At 45.1% G+C, this 20,008-nt stretch overlaps 1 protein-coding gene across 4 annotated transcripts in view; it reads right to left on the reverse strand.

Moving 5' to 3' along the window:
• Positions 1-20,008, reverse strand: part of ALPK1 (alpha kinase 1) — a 46,230-nt gene that overhangs the window by 13,044 nt on the left and 13,178 nt on the right. Inside the window, exons 1-4 of one of the 4 annotated variants that reach the window (XM_061992660.1) lie at positions 18,134-18,198; positions 16,665-16,897; positions 11,904-12,058; positions 1,672-1,870 (exon numbers count right to left, since the gene is read on the reverse strand). In XM_061992660.1, coding sequence (XP_061848644.1) covers positions 1,672-1,870; positions 11,904-12,058; positions 16,665-16,785 — 475 coding nt within the window. In that variant the 5' untranslated portion in view covers positions 16,786-16,897; positions 18,134-18,198. Of the gene's footprint in view, positions 1-1,671; positions 1,871-11,903; positions 12,059-16,664; positions 16,898-18,133; positions 18,199-20,008 lie in introns of those variants that run through there. The other 3 variants (XM_061992661.1, XM_061992663.1, XM_061992664.1) reach the window with 3 other exon arrangements.

Raw genomic sequence — 20,008 nt, forward strand, 5'->3', positions numbered from 1 at the left:
GTACAATATTTAAGCTGATATATTCCAGTATCACCTGCATTTAGATTTGTTGCTGTCAAATGCACATGCACTACATTCTATAATATGTGGTTGCACGGTAAGATGAAATTATGTATCTATCTGTTTTACTTAAATTCCTGGAAAAGAAAATGTGAGAAAGTCTCAAGACAAGCTCTGGTATTTCTGTTAAATTTCCATGCATGCTGTTCACGTTACACAGTGTGGCTTCAGAAAACTGACTACAAGGAGAAAATAGCAGACATCTCTCCCTTACTGGGGAGGCTAATGCTGTGTGTTGGTTTTAGAGCAAACCCAAGCTCCAATGAGTAGGCAGATGGCTCCAGGCACTCACTCCTGGCTCTTCTTCTTCCCATGCCTTGGGCTGCTGCAGGATTCAGGGTAGCTGACAAGACTGGAGCATGTACTGAGCTACCAGCCACTCCCAGGTTGGGATTCCCTGCTCTTCCTTCTCATCCAGAAGAAAGTAGTCTAGCCAGATTCATTCAGTAACAGAGAGCTGCATGTATCTGTCCCAAGGAAACATGGAGTTTGGAAACCCATTTTGGTCTCACTGGGGAGTTCACCAGGAGGGGAAGTCCTGTAGACGCACCTTAAAGTCAGTTGATGTGACATCCAGCCACAAAAAGCACAGCTGCATGCTATGCTACCTCCCTGTCACTCTGTACCTAGCTTTTAAGAGCCATCTTAAGCACAGAATACATGGGCAAAAAATACACAGAAAGGATGCAGCGTGTGACAAAGTGAGGAATCTGCCTTTCAGTCCCCTGTCATATGGTTCAGAGGTTTTGTTGCATGGCCAGTGTCACCCGTGGCAGACTTGATGGGCTGCAAGAGATGCCTTAAGGTCTAATTTGATCATCTTGATTCATGTTGAATCTTGCCTTTTGTCTCAATCATCCAGCTGAATTCAAGAAGGCTGCTCCAGCCAGTGATGTGTAAGTGTTGGCTGAACTAGCCCACTGATTGGAGCATGCCAGCACCCAGACACAAAGGGAACATGAGAAGTCCACAGGCACAAATAAAATTAGCTACGCAGGGAACTTATCATTCTTTTTTCCTGTAAATAAAACATTCCTCATTTGAGTTTTTCAAAGTAGATTCAAAGTAGGTTTTGTTTTCTTCTCTGCAACAGGACATGGGAAGATGCTTTAGAAATCCTTCAGGTGTTGCCCACGTTATAGGAATGATGGAATTTTTTTAAAAAAGCCTCAGTTTATCCTTGAGGAGTTGAAAGCTGCATTGTTTGCTTAGTCAAGTGGTACCACTTTAAAAAAAAAACAGCTGGGACAGTGCAGAGAAAATGCCAGGATTCTAATTTACTTTTTAAAGGCCCTTGGTCAGAAGTATAGCAATTCAGATATCCCTGTTTGAAACCAGCAGGGAAGATTTGTTAAGGAACAAAAGCTCCAATTAGTATTTTCCACACCCTTTCACAATTTTCTCTCCTGCTTTTGGCTCTGAAACCCTTTATACCAGCCCCTTTGTGCTAGTGAGAGGAGTTGTGAGGGCTCAAGGGGGCTGGGAGTGGGCTGTGTGTTTGAAAAGATGGCACCGGGGCCTAAAGCATGTCATCCCCAGCGAGGGACAAAGCGTCTTCTTCAAAGTCAAGTAGTTTCTAATTGGGCTTGAGCTGAGGAACTGGTGCAGTACCTGTGTTGACGGAGAGGCGAGCCTGGCGGATGAGCACCTGAGGACTGATCGGTGTAGTGGGCTGCAGCCTGTGCAGACCCTTGGCAATCCTGAGGAGTTTGCTGGAGGCATCAATCCAATAGAGGAACCGGTCAATCAGGAACACAATAGCAGTTGCCGTTAGGCAGTCCTTGACCATGATGGAGGCTTTCAAATAAACCTGAAAAGAACACCAGTGCTGTGGAGCAGCCTTGGAGAGACTCACCTCGCAAAGGCTCAGCCAACTGTCTGCAGAAAATATTCAGCTTTAGCAACCCTCTGCCTAAACTGTTTTAGAACAGATGGGATATCCTTAGTGATTTGCTGTGGCTACACAGTTTTACAGCAAGAACTAAACATTACGAGAAGCAAATATTCACTGACAAATAAAAGGCTGTCTCAAAATTTCTTCTCACATTATAATCTTTATGTTCTCAGGCATTCATATAATGGAAAAAGTCTTTGTGGCAGTGATCAAATAGGATTATTGTAGTCTACACTTATGACTATTTCTGATCATATTTTCATTTTTAACATGGGCAGGTTCCAGCTGTTTATTTTGTTTGAGCTGTAGATATCATTTCCAAGTTGTTGGGGTTTTTTTGGTCTTTCTAATTCTTGTTTAGAATTTGTAACTACACAATTTGGTGATCTGTGATGAATTTAAGTCATGCCCAACATATTACTAGTATTAACAATTAGTTTAAAAGGTGGGCATGAGCCTGGAAAGACTGGAAATGGTCACTATAGCTACTGCCCCAGATGGAGCTCAAGCCATCCATTCTTTTGTACATCACAAACAAGCGAAAAGGCCAGGAGTCTGAAGGTTTTCCACTGTAGGTCAACTTTACTGACTACTAAGTCTGCATGCACTCTCGTGGACTGCCACAGCAGCTGAGCCATCACACTGACACAAGGAATCAGTCGGAGTTCCTAAGACAGCATGCTGTTGAGCGACAGGAGACCAGCAAAGACAATCACGAGGAGGCACACAGCCTGATAGCAATTGCAGAAGTCTACACAGACCTGAGGACACCTACTGAAAACTGGCCCCTTCCCATGGGGTTGGTACTCCTGTCCAGTTGAGCAAGGAGATGCTCCACATGCTGACATGCAGGTGATTCCTTTTTTACAGGTATATCAGGCAGGACAGGGAGGATGGCATCCAGTCACTGTTTCACTGGAATATCTGCCTGAAATACAGTCACTGGCTGTAAGGAGAGACCCATCTCTTCAGCTACGGAAGTCTTGTGGGTGTCCCGACCTGTCTGGTCTTCATGGCCACCAGACATTAACCAGCCTCATGCTGCCTACAGAGAGGCTGGCTTCCTGCTGTCCAGACTGGCTAGAACACCTGGGAGCTGGCAACAGTTAAGTATTGCTTTGCAGTGTGGTCAATTACAAGAGGAAAGAAAACAGAGAAAACACCTTAAACCATACAAAGCTGCCTCAGGAAAAAGATACCTTTCTCATCTCACTCATGTTTGAGAGTTAGCTCCACTCATATCAGAGTAAAAGCAACAAAAAAGGGGAGAGACGATCAAGCCCCAAAGGACCATCAGAAGATAACAGACTGCCAAGAAAACCTTGTTCAAATCCCCACTAAAACATCAAGTTTGGCAGCTATCTCTCCTTTTTGTCTTAGCACCAGCCTCCTTCCTTTGTCCCTTCCTTGTGCAAACACAGGGGCAGAGCCAGGGAGACAGCAACCTCCACAAACTGCTTTAGACATTGCTCAGGCTTTCCTGGACTCTTCCCCAGCCTCATTTCTATTTTATTTGCTTTTAGCTCAGAGTCCCACAACCTGACAGCAAGAGTCCTCAATTCTGCACAGGTGTGCAGGAGAAAGCCCAAGTTAAACCAGTTGGAGAAGAGCCTACAGCATAGGACATGAAGGCAGGCTTGCAGCACCTACCCGTTGCAAGTATTTGCTGGTTTGTTTGCACTTCAGCGAGGTGGATTTGTACAAATTTCCTTTTTTTTTTCTTTTCCCTTTCCTGAGTTGGATTTTCTAAGAGGATGGCACTTGAAAAAGATTCCTGGGGCTGGGCACGCACAACTCCACTTGTGCTGGCCAACAATGGAGGAATCCCCCTCTCCAAGCACCTGTAAACTGACACTGCAAACCAGCCATTCGAAATGCTCATCAACAGGCCATATATTTAAGCACAGAGCATCGCCTAATCTATTTTTTTTTCCCTCCCCTTCTCCCTTTAATAGATTGGAGCACAAAAGCCTGAGAGAGGGTGACCTACCAAACAAAAGATCCTTTGAGTTCCTAGGAAAAGTAGACTTGGAGGAGGATGGAAGGAATCCAAGTGGCCCTATTATTTCCACTTGCACTAATTAGACATTTTTCTGTCAGCTATTGAGCACTGCTGAGAGGCCAAACTCACTGAATTCATTTCTAAAGTGTTTACAGAAGTTTGCATCTGTTTGTGTCTCTTCAGGAGGAAAATAAGCACTTCAATAGCATTGTGGAAAATCTAAATGAAGCATCCTATTCTGAAGGGCTTGGCAGTCTTGCAGCTGCATAATTTAACTCTCCACTCAATGCCGAAACCTCTTGTGTCCCTCTCCAAACCCAAATGGACATAAAATGTAGAAAAGTCAAGCCAGGGAGAGAAACTCGGCTATTTTTTTTCAAAGGCAGGGCTGCATGCTGTGTGGCACACAGCAACACGGTTCCATGTCAATCTCTGCAATTACGTCCCCCCTGTTCCGAGCAGTACACTGAGAAATTAATACCCGCTCCTTTCATTCCCTGCCAACTCGTGTGGCTGGAAAATTCCTCAGCACCTATATAGCTAATGCACCAGAGTGTCAGGCATGCACCCAAACCAGGCAGAAGGACCCTCCCTGTGTCACTCTGAAAGGAAACGGGGGAGCGGCTCCCTGTCACCCAGTCCAGACCCAGAGAAGTGCGATTGACTTCCGAGATGTCACAGCCTGCCCCAACACAATCAGAAATTCGTCACCACCCGCTGCAGCTGGACACTTTGTTCTCCATAGTGGGCTAGTGCCCCAAACCAGATTTACTCACTTCATCAGCTTAAAGGTGCTGTAGGCACATCGACACAGAGAGAGAGAGAGGAAAAGCGAGGTACATGCGCACTTTGTTTTCACATCTGTGTCCATGATGTGAAATGCATATGTCTAATTGAGTTTACGACACAAAGGGAACCTTGCGGCTGGGAAGTGGAATCAGGTGGTGAGAGAATTAAATTTGTGCCAGATTTCTATACATGGACCATTGGGGAGAATGCAAAACAGTCTTTAGTGAAGGGGTTTTTTCCTTAATGGTGATGAGTGGGAGGGTGTGCTGTTTGCATGGTTCCCTGCATTAGTGGGTTAGCTCCTCCTCACGACGTGGCTGAAGTTTGGGTCCCAGCTTTGGGTTCAAAGCCACGATGCCTCCTTTGCATTGACAATGGAGGCCACTCCCGAGAGAGAGGAGAAGCTCAGAACCGGGGCCATCTGGCACTAAGACTGGCAGGAAAGCGTCAAAGGGAAATTATTGGTGCATAGTAAATGAGGATGAGGAGGAGGGGAAGAAAATAGGGGAAAATCTTTATGTGGCAGCTGATGTAAGAGGAATTACAAGCCCAAATAAATGAAATATTGATTTAATCCACTCTCTCTGCCCTCTTTATAAAGCGAAGATCCCAGAGGCAAATCTCCCCCTTCAGCTTGTGGGCTCAGGAGGGTCCCCTTCGGAAAAACTCCTCTGCAAGCATCGAGGTTATAAAGCTGGGGCAGGAATAATTTCATTTTCAGAGTGTCTCCACAGTTTTGCATGTGCTCTAGATTTCTGCATTTGCTCATATCTGTTTGTCTCAGACTGTTTCAGTCTTTGTTTCATTTGTAACTGCAGCTGACGTTTAAAATCTTTAAAGAAAATCCAAGGCCAAGAGCAACCATCAAAGAATTTCTAATTCTGTGCATAAGGCAGCAGTTTCAGGGGCACGTACTTCCAGGTGCTTTAGTGCTCCCCCAAGAGCTGCTCCTAGTTAGCACTTCACTGAACCTTAACAAATTACCAGGTTTTATTTTCCCCTATGTTCGTCCCCTGTCAGATTAAACACAGAGTCACAACACCAATGGATTTGGCTGAAGTCTTTCACCCCACACACTGCTAGAAAAGCCTGTCTTTCCAAGAGACCAAAGCTGCTGTCACCGCACGGGACTTCTCTATCAATCTCTGCCTTTCAGCTGGCAATCAGAGCCCACTTGACAAACAACAAGGAATTAAGCCTCTACCACCTCTGTGATGGGCAGAAGAAAGCATGTCGGTGAGGTGCAGACAGATACGCTTGAAACACAGGAAAGTCAAGACACACAGTAAATAGCTGCAGACTGAGGAATAAGAAGCTCCTGAACACTTTCCTCCTGCTCAGAGCAGTGCAGAACACCATTTAATGGCTTGAGCTTCTGTAGCTGTTAATGAGCTCAGGTTATTCAAGGGAGAGTTGGGTGTTTATTCAATAGAAGCAGGATTAGGTCCATTATTGGCAGCTCAAAACACCACAGAATGGGTCAGTTTTATATAGTCGACCACATCTTACTTCACCAATTGAGAAAGTGGGAGATAACTCCTGCTTTTCTTAAGAGCCCTCTTCCCCCTCATCTTTTTTTTTTTTAACTTAGCTTGCCACTGATTTCGTTTTACTACTATTGGGATGTTCTGCACGCTGCTCTCAGCTTCCACTTTCCAGCTGAGAGCTATTGCTGGTTGTAGGAAGCAGGCCTCCAATGAAGCAATGCCTGGAGAGTCAGCTGGCAGGACCAGCTCCATCCTCTACAGGATGGCGAGGGCCTCTCACAGCCCAGGGACACAAAGCAGAGAAGGCACCATCCCTGATCAAGCTGCTCTTGGAATGTAGCTCCTGGGAGCCTCATCTATTTGACAAGGTAGCAGGGGTTTGAGGGACCACAGTCAGCTGCAGGAGCACCTCTTCTTAACTACTACCAAAGATAGGTACAACAATCATTTTGTGGCCCTTATTAGTCCTGCTGTGCTCAAGCTCCAGACTATTTACAGACTACTGTGGTGATTCCCTGTGGTACATTAAAATACCGTGTTGAAGGGGGATATTTTATTACTTACAAATAGATAAGTGACAGTGACAGACTCATCCCCAAGAACACAGCATCAAGACCAGCAAAAACAGCTAAAAATCCCCGAGTCTCTTTCCTAAACCTGTGTCCTCAAAACATCAATCCATTTGAGAAGCAGTTTAATTTGGAAGGAAAATACAACATAGAAATCTCAGCAACATGTCATTGGAAGCCTTTTCGAGAGAGGAAATGAAATCTCCATGAAGATGATTCTGAGAAGAGGAAATCCTGTCATGAGCAAAGTGAACTAACAGCCCTACAGACATCCAGGACCAGACTTTCCAGTTTTTTTATTTTGTGCCCCACACAAATTCTGCCCTAGTTTTCCCACGAAGGCAGCAAAAGACTGAATGCTTTGCAGCGTCACACGCTGGCAGCATCATGGCAGTCACCCCAGACAGCTGAAGATGCCTGCCTGTACTGGATATCTGACACTTCTCAGTTACAAAGCGTCAGGGATTGCACAGCATAAGGGAGGCTGGGGTGCCATGGGTTCCCTCTCAAGCTGAATTCAGCCCACAGTTCTCCCTTATGTCACTCCTCGTTTCACTGGGATCACCCAAGAAGCGCTCTTATGAGGCAGGTAGCAAAAGGTCAGCCTGAACAACCAAGATCCCAGGGCTACAATTTAGGGTTTTAATTCTCCTGTTACCACACCAACAGTTAGGAGGAGGAGAAAACTAAACCCTCAGCCCTCTTCTTTAGTTCTTTTTCAAAGGCTCCCAGCTCTTAAGTGCCACACACACACCTAAGGGTAGTTAGAGCATATCCCTCAGAATGGTTTCCTTAATGGCAATCCATCAGCACATAATTAGCCAAGGCCCAGCCTAGGGCTGAGGGGGCCTTATTTTCTATTCTTGTTGATATTCCCATTGACTCCCATGAGATGCTGTGGCCAGGATCCACCATGGCACAGAGCACAGGGTCAGCCTGCACAGCTCCCTACAGAGGGACCTGCAGGTGCCCTGCTATTGGTGGGGCTTTTCTTTTGTATTTGCACTGTACCTACCCCAGACGATCCTGGTCCATGGCTGAATGCCTGAGTCTAGATGCAGGAACTGTTGATACATACAATAAAAATGAGGTAAAGCCTCACATAATTACAATGGGTTTGCAAACAGGCTCTGATCTTGCAAAAAAATCATTCTAGTATTAAGATGGCATGAATCATCCCACAAGAGGACTGCTTCTGTGTGCACAGTTGTCCTTCATGGAAACCTCCAGCAGGGTTTGTGGGATCAAAGCCTATGTGTACATGGGCATGTTGCCCTCTATTGGCTATTCACTGAGAGTAAGGATATTTCTATCCCGTGGGACAGCAAAGATCTGCAGGAAGGGTAACCCCTGACAGCCTCCCTTTTGGACCTATAGCCCCAGTCCAAACCCCACAGAACATATGAAACAGAGAGTAAAAGTAATTCCTCTTTATTTATACCTGTCAGCAAGGATGCTGCTACAATTCTGATCTTGCTTTGATTTGTTAGAAACAGAAATCCCACTGCTCCTCAGTTTTTGATGTGGATACAGACATTGGTTATTACCCTTCAAGCCTCATGCAGATTGCCACCCAGAGGAGTGTTCAGGCTGGGATAGGGGCTGCAGGATGGGCTTGGTTTGCTAGCTGATGGTAGCTGACAGGGAAGCTGTCTTGAAACCTCCTAGAAAAACCTGGAAAATGGTATGTTGAGCTTGTTGAACTGAGATGACCTTTGTATTGGTTGGTGAATCCCTGGCAGGGAAAATCCCCCTCAAAATCCCCAAAATAAGAAAAAAAAAAACGCAAACCCTCACTCACTATAAGAGGCAAAGATTTTGTAAAACCAGAAGTGCTGGTTTGCCTTAAGGATTACAGTAAATCTGTTGCCTTAAAACCCTTGGGCGGTTCAGTCATTTCATATAGCAGAGAGAGAAGAGGAAAAAAAAATAGAAGAGTTTGTGTACATTGCCAAAATCTGCCTGAGAGAGCACCAAGGAAAGCCTGGCTTGCTGCTGTTCCCTGCCTTCCCCATAGCTAGTTTTGCCATGCCTTCCTATTGCTTCAGCCAGCGTGCAGAAGTAATGAGCATCCCCCCACCAAGGAGAAGAAGAGCACTTGAAAAGGCTGCAGGTGCAGGTGGCTTTGCCTTCTTGATGTGTCAAACTAGCATGCAGCCGCCAGCAATGGGTATCCCACTTTTTAAAGTGCCACACTAAGGCAAACTCTTGAAGCCAAAGCCTAATCCGCTTACTCACAGTGCTGGTCTCATGGAGCTTTTCAGCCTACTCACTGAGTAAAATATCCTCATGGTGAGCCCTGGTAGCCAGCTCTGCCTCCTTGTAACACCACCAGTGTGTTATGGTAATGAAGTGCTTTTCATTCATGGATCTCAAAGCACTTTTTAAATGTAATGAATTGCGGTTTATGAGCTTATTCTAAGCATGGCAAATTAAAATAAACAGAGATTAAAAATTTTAAAGGTTTTTCTGAACAATAAATTGACAAAGACTTTTTTTTTCCCCTCCAGGGAATTAAATTATCCTTCTATCCCCCATGCCCAAAAAAAAAAAAGAGAAACAAAGTTGCTCAGACTTTTATCTTTCCCCATCACACTGTAATCACTCTCTTCAGCCTCATTTCCCCCCCCAGCTTTTTATTCAAAGTACTGAAGCAGCCTTTGCTCTGCCTTGAAATTTTATTTTAAAAAAAAGGGGAGGGGGGAAGGAATGGATGAAGGGGAAAAAAAAAATCCTTTTTCCTGACTAATACTAATAATACAGGTCAAAATGTCACTCTATCTACAATTAAATGGAAAACAAAAAAGGTTTTCCCTTTTTCCCATGGTACAATGGCACTGGAATATAAATTACCAATGAAGATGAAATAATACTTCAAAGCACATGGGGAAAGGCAGCACAACGTTTTACAAAGTATTTTCAACCGCAGGATGAAACAGTGAAGACAACGGTAACCAATGGACTTCAGGGGGTGTTGGTGAATAGTCTAAAACTAGCATGCGGTAGGATTTTAGGTCCCTATAGTCTATGACCCCATGATATGCTTTGTTTAACAAGGGCAGCTGCAGTTATCAACAGATGTTTCAGCAATAAATAATTGGTATCATCTCAGAAAAGCTCCATCTACCTGGGGAGAAGGCATAATGCTGCAAACACTGCTCCACTATTACAGCCACATTAATCTCCCATCTAGCCAGGTCTCTCAGGGAGTTTACTGCAGGTGTTTATCCTGGGAGAGAGCTCCAAAGTTGGAGTGCCGCGCAGGGATTGTAAAGGAGGTCAACCTCTGCCATAAATTTCTGTCTAAGGCCACACACACCAAAGAGAAAAAGAAAATAAATACCCCAGAGGCAGCCGCTGCCGCCTCCCAAGCAATGTGAGACGCTCACGAGGGGATGCTGGGGCGGATATCTCCCAATTTTCCTGAGCTTCTCGTCATTCAGTGCTATTTAAAGTATTTGCTGTCCTCAAAACAAAACTTACAAGCCTTACTTGGGCAGGACTGTCTCTGAGGTGGGTGAAATTTCCTGGCCACCTCGGCCTTAATAGCAGCTTTGCAGCTAGGATTTCACCAGCGCCAGACCTCCCTGCCCCAACCCCAACCCAACCCCAAATTGCCCCTTCCTACAAGGAATGGGACTGTATTGACTTCAGACATGCGCCACAGTAAGCAGAAAAAAACCCAAAACCTCAGAAAACTCGTCTTCATGTCTGTCCAGTCAAAGGGATATCCATTAGCCTAGACATTGCATTCACCATTGAAAAGAGTCCGTTTGCTACAAGACATGGCTGATGTGCGTCTGAGAAAATTAGGAAAGCAAGCAACCCACATTTCTTGCCACTTACTAATCTTTAAGCTCAAACTTGTCACCTTACGGGACGGGATCCCCAAGAACCAATTGGATCCTGCAGGTCTTTGCACAGCCAAGTACCCTTTACTCACAGAAGTCACATTCAGTTCTTGCCTTTCCTGCTTAGGTTTTGGCCAGTTTTGATTCTCAAAGGGATCTGTCCAATAATCTTCTTGCAAAAAAGAAAGGCAGGTGATGAATTCTGCAAGCCCTATTGAAGTGAGTAATCCTCATCACCTTCTAGGAGCACTGAATTAAGGAAAGTACAGCATTCTTTTCAAACTAATGGGTTTTTAAAAACTTTGTGTAAACATCCAACATTCTAGTTTTATTACAATGCCAGTTTTTCAGAAAAGAGGTAAGCATTGCCTTAGTGGCAACAGAAATACAACTGCTCTGTGAAACCAGAGGAATGGACAAAACTAACATGGGCAGTGCATGAAAATGAGCAGAAACAGCATAAATACCGTCAAAGTTATCACCACGTTTCAACGAATGAGGCTGACGTTCCTCATAGACAATCCCTGTATACCACTGGGATCATTCCTAGACAAGGCAGAGCCAGTGCTCACCATTCTGCAATGTCTTTGTCATAACTACCTAGGCACATGGTTTTTTTCCTTGTACAGCAGCAGCCAAATGCCTTGACATGCTCAAAACTTTATCATTTGAATCCACTTTATCTTCCCTGCACTGGGAAAGCATATAAAACTGTAGGTACCAGCAAGGCCTCCAATCAACAGCCTTGTATGGTGTTGCACACCTATCCGCCATGAGCTGCGTAACCAGCAGACCAGAGTACTAACCCTGGGAGAGAGCTTCCACTGATCTCACAGCCTTGGCCTGGTTGCAGTGGCAGCAGAGGGTGGGACTTTCCCTCCCTTGGAAGATGCAGTTGTGACATAGAGAGGAGCTGTTTCACATGGAGAAGGAAATCATGATTCACACATGTTGCTTCATAGCAACTTTAATGATAAACACTGGAAAACATATGTAGCTTCTGGGTCTCTCTCTTGTCTGAGGACTGAAACAAATAAAAGTCAAATCTCTGCTTTGGTCCTTTGACCTCTGTGAGCAGTATCTTTCCACCACAGACTCACTCACCCCTGCTTGCCAAGGAGCTCCTCACCTGCTGCTACCCCCTTGCAGAAAATCAAGCCCCTGAACCCTCAAGCATCAACTACCAGAGCTCTGTGTTCCCTCAGCACCTCGATGGGACATTTTACACAACAGGTGTATTGAACTTCATACCAGCAAATCAGGGAGCCTCGCGCTGATCATATCTTGCAGATTTGTTTTGTCTTCTGGGACGAGGTCTTGTTTGTATTGCCACTTCTCTGGCACAAAGGGCCACTTCATTTCCTTTGCCTCCTCCAGAAGAGTCCTCAAGTCCTCAGGAAGCAAGGCTGAAAAGGTCAAAGAGCAGGTAAAAATATTGCAGCAGGTTCAGCTGCAACACTTATGACAGAGCACCTACCCCACAAAAAAAGCATACCTCCCCTCCCTCTCAGATGTCTCAGTTGCTACCAGCTTTTAACTCTTGCCATCACCCCTGTCCAGAGGCAAGCTGAGCTTGCCTGTCATCTGTTACCCTTGGCTGCTCTGCCCTCCAGGTAAATGGAAGCCATTAGCCGTTAAAAAGGCTTTTAGCAGGAAGTCACGCAGGCTGGTGGCTGGCTCCGCGTGAAGAGCTACTCCAAGACAGACGGGAGGAAACCTGTTTCCCCATGTGAAGAGAGGACTCCTGGTAGAGTAAATGGGGCCAACAGCACAGAAGACCTGTCCCATTTGCTCAGGGCTTGCTGGTGATAGTTGCAGAGCTAGCTTGAAAAGTCACATCCAAACTGGGAGACAAGTCCAGACCATATAAAGCAATTAGACAAGACCTAAAGGGCTATCATGAATAACAAGCATACACTCTCGAGAATAATTATTTAACTGATAATTCTATTAAAAAAAACCCAGTTGCTGGACTGAGTGACTCAACCTGCTCTCAAAGCAGTAGCGGTAGACTACAGGATACCGTCTTCCTCAGCACAGGAGAGCTCACTGCCATAGCAAGACAAAACAGTTTAAGTCATGTGCCTAGGAGCCACTATTAACACAGCAGTGTCCATAGACACGTGGCAGACGCCAGCTGAGGCCTTGCTCTGAGATTCCCTGTTTGAAACTGATGTACCTTCTTGGAAGCTGGCTTAGCTGAGTAATTTATGTTAGCCGAGGAGATGGCCTGAGCTCCTGCATTTCTCTGACAGTAACAGAAGTTAAAAAGAAGTTAAGAGGAGAAGATTATTTCTGTCCAGGCATGATCTCACCCAGGCACAGCCAGCATGGAGCCACACAGAAACCTCAGTCCTCACACCTTTCACCCGCGAGTTTCCAAATGCTACCCAAAGCACAGCTTCCCTCTCAGCTGGCAGGGTCAAGAACAAAGGAGTCAAAGGATGGGTTTGGGTTTTGGTTTTTGGGTTTTTTTTTATTAGGGCACAGTACTTCCAGCTCCCACACCCGTCCCTTGATCCTCCAACAACACGACAGCGCTTGCAAGGCAAAAGTGCAAGCTGGCTCTTCACCTCCTGAACAACCATCAGCTGCTGTTGGATCTCTAACCTGACCTAAGGATGCAACTGCTAGTAGGAGCACACAGTTAGAGACCTGGGCTTGGATTTGTCCCTTCCTTTCAGCTGCAGCCCACACTTTAATTTTCCTTGAAAGAGGGGTGAAGCTGCAGCCTGAGTGTGCTGTGCTAACCACTTGGCCAGGCAGACTCTCTGGCCAATAGAAGTGGATTAACAAGGATTATTGACCAGATGGGGTTAATGGCGATCATCAGCTGCAGATCTAGCCCCTTCTGGCCATTAATCCCCAGGAAAAAAACCCTGCTCAGAGACCATCATTGCTTTAATGAGGCAATGCAATAAATGTATGACTACATATTTTTTAATCAGTCCTTTACAGATGACTGTAGAAAAGGCACTACATAAAAAGTCTGTTTCATGCTCACATTACAGTGTATTCACCGGTACATTTTTCCCAGGAAAAAGAGAGAAGTCAAATATTTAAGGCCCTTTTTCAAAAAAGCCATCTTTTTTAAAAGACCGTTTCTCCCAACCCAAGTTTTCTCAGTTGTTGCTGCAGCCCCAGACACGCTTCCCATGAAGTGTCACAGCTGCACGTGAAGCCACGTTTCCCTGCCCTTCTGAAGGGGTGTCTGAGAGGCCTCAGCAAGATGGCCAAGCGGCAAAGCTGGAGGGGAGAGGAGGTCATGCTCACAGCTCACACCTCCCACTGCACCATCAGTGCAGGAGCAGCGATATCCATCACAAAGAACACGGAATGGTGGACAGAGGGTTTATCCCCGTGTGTAGAAGTGGGAAGATGGAGCTTCCTAGCTTTTTTTCCAAAAGCAACTGGGGGATGATGCTGAAGGCAGTCATGACAAGCCCAGGTTTCCCCAGATGATCCCAGAGGACTGACATTTTGAGGAAAGATCTAGTGAAAGAAATAAGATGCTCACACAGACCATCTTCCTGTTTCCACCTCCACCTTCTTTTTCTGTCTTTCCCACATGAGCTCACCCTTACTTCAATAACACTGAAGATAAAATAATAGTGTCAGCAACTGTGAAAACAATCAGTGGGATACCATGGACATTGGTATTCTCTAAAGTATAAAGGTATTGCTGCTGTCGTCTTGTTCTTGTTTTCCATGTTATGCTTAGTTAAACCTTAACCCTCCTCCTACCTGATGCACTAAAGAACAAAGAATACTGACAGATTCTTTAATATTGAACTTTCATTTTTAAAGAGGCAAGCTCAGCAATTGCTACTGCTGAGTTGGTTAGAAAAGGAACCTAGGGTAACACTTTCAGAAGGATCTGGCAATCTAGCAGCCTTCAGTCATCTTTGGGGTTGGACATTTGTGCAAGTCCAGCAGGATACTGCTTCAAGCCTTGCTGTATACTCTAGTTGTCACCACATGGAAATAAACACAATTTGCATGTTAATGACAACAAAATGACGTTGTATCATGCGAACATCCGCTAGAACCAAACCAAGCAGCTGGGGAGCTTGTGTGAACAGCCCTGCAGTTTCAGCTAAAATACAGGTCCCAGGACAAGAGTTTTCTCTTGTAACAGATTGCTCTTCTCACTGTAGGCAACAGAAATTAATTAATTCATGAAGGCTGAACTGGCACAAAAGTTGATTGGAGCCATTTCTAGCCTAAAATCCCTTCCACCTCTGTGCTGGGATAGTCCCCCGAAGCCAAGAGCCACTGACCTGCGAGGCCTTGCCTGCTCAGGGCACAGAACCCCAGCAGTTATTAATGTCCCTGTCACTGCCCCGCTGCTGGGTATTTTTCTTTCAGCTGATGGGAGCACTCCCGGAAAAGCCCGTGCATCACTTCAGGCTCTGATCGCCCATTTCCTGAAGCAGTTTACCTGACGGACCGTGTCTAATCAAGTGATTATAAGGGCACTGATTTACCTTATCTGGAACTAAACTGATTATTTCTCATACTTTGTGGTATTTAATAGGAGAAAAAGAGGGAGGAGGATGAGGGGAAAAAAGCACTACCTGATTAGGAGTTCAAGAGCTTATTCTAAGGAGCCATAATAAAACTTAAAAGAATTTGTGGTGAGGAAACAAAGTACCCTTTGTTGAATAAAAAAAAAAAAAAAAAAAAAGAGAAAAATCTTCCAGTATCCATAACAGAAACCCACACACCACCCTCCATCGCAAACAGACTTAGGTGCGTCACAAAAAGGCAGCTGACCTCCCAGCAAGAACACGGATGGTCAGAAAAACATATTCTCAACAGCTCTGCACTTTGAGACAAAGGATTTTAAAGATCAAATTAACGTTATGGTCAAGTCATTCATGCAAACAAAACTAAACATTATTAAAACTAAACTGGAAGATGGATGGTGCTGCAGATGTGTCATGCAAAGGAAAACCTGAACACAAAAAGAATTTTTGTTGGTTTTTGTTGGTTTGGGTTTTTTTTTGCTAAGGCCTTTGTTTTATTCCCCAGAAATTTCATCTTCATCCTTTACTATATTCTTCCATACTCAGTGAAGTTATTTTTATGTGTGGCAGAAAGGAGTATGCAAGGAGTATTCCCTACCCTGTACCGAAAAGGTATGATTCAAACAAAGTTCATCAATTCCAACATGGCTTTTACTTAATGAAAAAAAGAGCCGTGGCAAGGAAGTTGTAGACCTTTCAAAGTCTGAACTTAGAGAAAACTGAACCACGTGTATCACATCCTTTCCTCATTTACATGAACTAGATTTCCACTGGAAGTGAGGAACAGTGTTATACTTTTGTTACCAACCACTCTCAAAGCACGGTAGCAGTACCAAAATAAATGCTGGTTTCCAACAGTCAATGCCAGCATTAAAACAAATTAAAACCCCTTCTATTACAGCTCTTGCTAAATACTGCTTCCTTTCCCAGCTATTTATTCCAGCCATTAGCCAGTATGGATTTTCCTTTCAGAAGGGATATTGCAAGTTGTTTTTTGGATTTTTTTTTCACTTTGGACACCACTTATAGAGGTCACACACATTTTACAAGATAAAGATTCAGGCAATGAGCTCTTTAATATATTAGGAGAAGCTCACAAACAGAAAAGGCCCTCCCCCCGTTTCTATGAAAGGAGAGGAAATATGTGCCCTTATTCAGAAGTTGCATCCTTTTTTTTCTTTCTTTCTTTCTTTTTTTTTTTTAATAACTGAAATTTATGTGCATCAGCAAACTTTTGGGCATTGTTCTTCCCAAACTAAACTGTTCCTTACAGCCTCATGTTTACTGAAGCCTAAAATTAGAACTGACAGCAATTCACTGCAACAAAGTGGACTTCTTTCTCTGCCTGCCTGTGGCCCACATCCCATTCATGGCCTTGAAATCCAGGCATCTCTTGAACATTTATCTACCAGAAGAAAAATAGGGCAGGGCTGAGGACTGGCGGCTGCTGCCATGGTCCTGCTGCCTCTCCTGAGGATCTCACCTTGGCACCACCTGTATTCTCGCTCCTCTTCCTTGCTCGTGTCAGCCTTTGCCAACAGGAGCTTGTCCAGAGCTCGCTTGCACTCCTGCAGCAGCATGGCCACGACATTTTGATTATTCATGAAGGCTGATCCCACTCGGCTGTGAATTGGGTGTCCCCGGGTGCACGATGATCAATTACTTAAGAGAAGACACGGGCTCTAAATGAAAAGGATCCCTTCAAGGCTGAGGTACCTACAAACAAAGGAGGGGGAAAATGATTAACTAAAGTATCATCAATTATCTGAAAGGCTCAAGCAGAGAGAAATAATAGGGGAAATACATGAAGATACATGACAGCCTAGGAGGACTTTATTAGAGTAGTGTGTGAAATTACTGCAGGGTCTCGGTGACAAACTGTGCAAGGCGAACATCTCTGAGGTGCCAGGGAGAAAGGACAGGCTCTTCAATGGAGCTGTGAAGTTCCAAGCAGGGAAGTGACTAACCAGGCTGTGCCAAAGCCCTTTGCACCTAGGAGGCTCAGGCTGTCGCACACTGTTAGCCGGGATTGAATGGCAGAGCCATGCATGCTCTGACGAGGCCATCTCTTCTACCCTGGGCCATGGGAGCCCATTGCTCTCTCACCTTCTCCCACTTTAGCCTGGCTCCTGCCACATAATATGGCATCCTTACATGGTTTGGTTGAGGCAGTGGAGCAAAAATGATCTTTGAAGGAGTCTGCCAGAATGAAAAGTCCTTTTGCTGATGTAAAAGAGAGCTCACCTAGCACAGAGCTGCAGGCTCACAGGATGAGTACCGGATTCACAGCTTCACCAGCTCTGTCAGACAGAATGCACTCGGGCTGTCGACCATCTTACCAAACACACACAAGGCTTCTTTTTGTGAAAGTCAGGTCTTCCACAACCAGATCAGCTCTCAGGAGCCTTTCCAAATCTGATAACCCCTTCTTCCCACCTTCTGCACTGACACCATCCTGTAGTTTAAACCACAAGAAGGGTACAAAGGCCAAATCCTTTCCAGTTACTACAGTAATTTTGGAGGAAGTCCCTAGTAGCAGAGGTCTGCCAGGTTCAGCTTGGACTGCTTCTATCCCAAGCCACCTCTGTACATCTACCTCTCTGACTGGCCTGCTGTAACTTTTCCACTGCAAAGTCCTTCAGGTGCATAGGACATTGTCAATGGTGATGCAGGAAAAAACCTCACAATTTCAATCCAGACACATCTGACAAAACAGTTGAATAGCTTTCAAAAATTAAGCACAAAAGAAATACTTTTGTGTTTTTTTCCCACCAATTTGATGATTGTCTTACTTAGGAAATTACTCCCACAGATTGAAGCAATGTGGTCTGTAACAGCCTCTGTGAAAACACTCCTAAAATTAGGGAAACTGTAAGGCTATGAAAGAGGAAGGGGAGTGCAAAGGAAAACACATACAGGCACTGTTTGCCCTGCTGACTAGAAACAACTTACATTTCAGCAGCTAAAGTTCCAGAGAGTATTTTCTGTGACAGCTCCGGGACTGCTGGATCCCAGAGCTGGTGGCAGATAGCCTGTGTTCTCAATGACACCAAGTAAGAGCAAGCTGCCAGCCTGAAAAACAGAGGGCAAAAGAGATGCACTCATGCGAAAGCAGAGAGGATCAGAGAGCCTGACGGGGAAGGGCAGGTGGAGCAGGGGAAAAGATGGGATTCATCAGCAAAGAGCCTGGAGGCAGGAGCTAGTCAGTGGGACTGTGGCTAACTCTGCAGACAAATGTCAGAGAAAGAAGAAATTTTAAAAGTACTGTAAAAAAGAGACTAGGCAGGAGCACAGCCACATAAAAGCAACTGGAGAGCAGGGTGGACAAAAAAAATTAGATGCAGAGCCACGGATAAAAACTTAGGCACAACACTGTTAAACACTCAACATTTCCTAGCCAGCATCTGAGGCTTAGCTTTGTGATCAGAGTGGTGTTTTGCTGGAGTCAACCCTGTGCAACCCACACCATGAAGCACCTCGGCAGGGCTTCCTTCTACTTCTGCTGCACTCCAGATCGCAGAAGATGCTGGCACAGTATTGCAACCAGCTGCAAAAGCAGGCTATAGTCTTCACATCCAGGAGGGTACAACCATCCTCCACTAAGAATTAGAAGCACAGAACAGAACCACAGAATATCTCAGAATGGAAGGGACCCCTAAATATCATCAAGTCCAGCTCTCTATGTAAAGAGTCTCAAAAGCATGGCATCAGACTGAGATGCAGAGGAGCTAGCTTCAGTTCTTAGGTCTGTCGTTGATGTCCTGGTGATGTCAAGTTACATAGGCGGTGCCCCATTTCTCCTTGTCACATACAGGAGAGAGGAACAGAGATGCCATCTGAAATCAGGCCCGTTTGCTAGGCCTCTTAATGGACAGCTAGAAACCTCGGGTGCTGTGAAGCCAAGATTGTCAGGGTCTGCGAGGTGTCTGCCCTATGAACGAATGACAAACCCATATTAACTCTCTGAGGAACAGTACAGTTTCACTGTTGTGGTTGCAACACTCAGCCAATCAACTCTGCACAGAAATCTGTTAAAAAATTAACCCACCAGGAAAAACAAGCAAATAACATTGACAATACAGGTCAGAGTTCTTATAATTAGCGCAGGTTAAAGTCTGCACTCAGGTTCAGCTCCCATCCCTCCAACAAAACACCGAGGTAGGACTTCTGCTGTTTTCCTTCCCATTTATAACTCTGCTCAAGTTGATACTTCTACCTTCTTTTTCTCCAATGACTTTTATATTGCAAATGCCTTCCTGGGAGAGTATTTAGAGGTGTTTTCAGAAAAGAGGTGTACATGCAGGTATCAACATGGTCCAAGAATACAACTCCTAAGCATGGCAAAGTTAAAAGAAAGCCACAAATGCAAAATTTATAGCTGAAGACCTCTCCTAGCATTCCTTTTCTCCTTGTCCTGGTAAAGGACATTAAGAAACAAAGCAGAAGGAACACTCAGAAAGGGTTCTCTGTCTTTTTAAGCTTTAAGTGGGAGCGAGCAGGGCTGCCCCATGCAGTGCACCATTCCGCAGGGTTCGAGCCAGGTGAGCATGATAACGAGATGCTGGGATCACCCCTCATTTGGCAAAAGGATGGACCAGGCACAGGGCCCATTTAGGGGCTCCCATCAGAAGCAAATCAAGGTGGGGCAAGAGACAGGGCTGGAGACATGGTTACAGTGTGGTCCAAAATCCGTCCAGGAGATAGGACTGAACTGGCAAAGATAATTCTAAAAAAAGGCCACCACACTGATGGGATTTTCTCATAACACAAGGTCCTAGTCCACATGCTGGTTCACAAAGGTCCCCTCTCCCTAAGCACCTCTCCTTA

Source organism: Colius striatus, chromosome 3 (genome assembly GCF_028858725.1).
Source record: "Colius striatus isolate bColStr4 chromosome 3, bColStr4.1.hap1, whole genome shotgun sequence".
NCBI classification, from domain to species: Eukaryota; Metazoa; Chordata; class Aves; order Coliiformes; family Coliidae; genus Colius; species Colius striatus.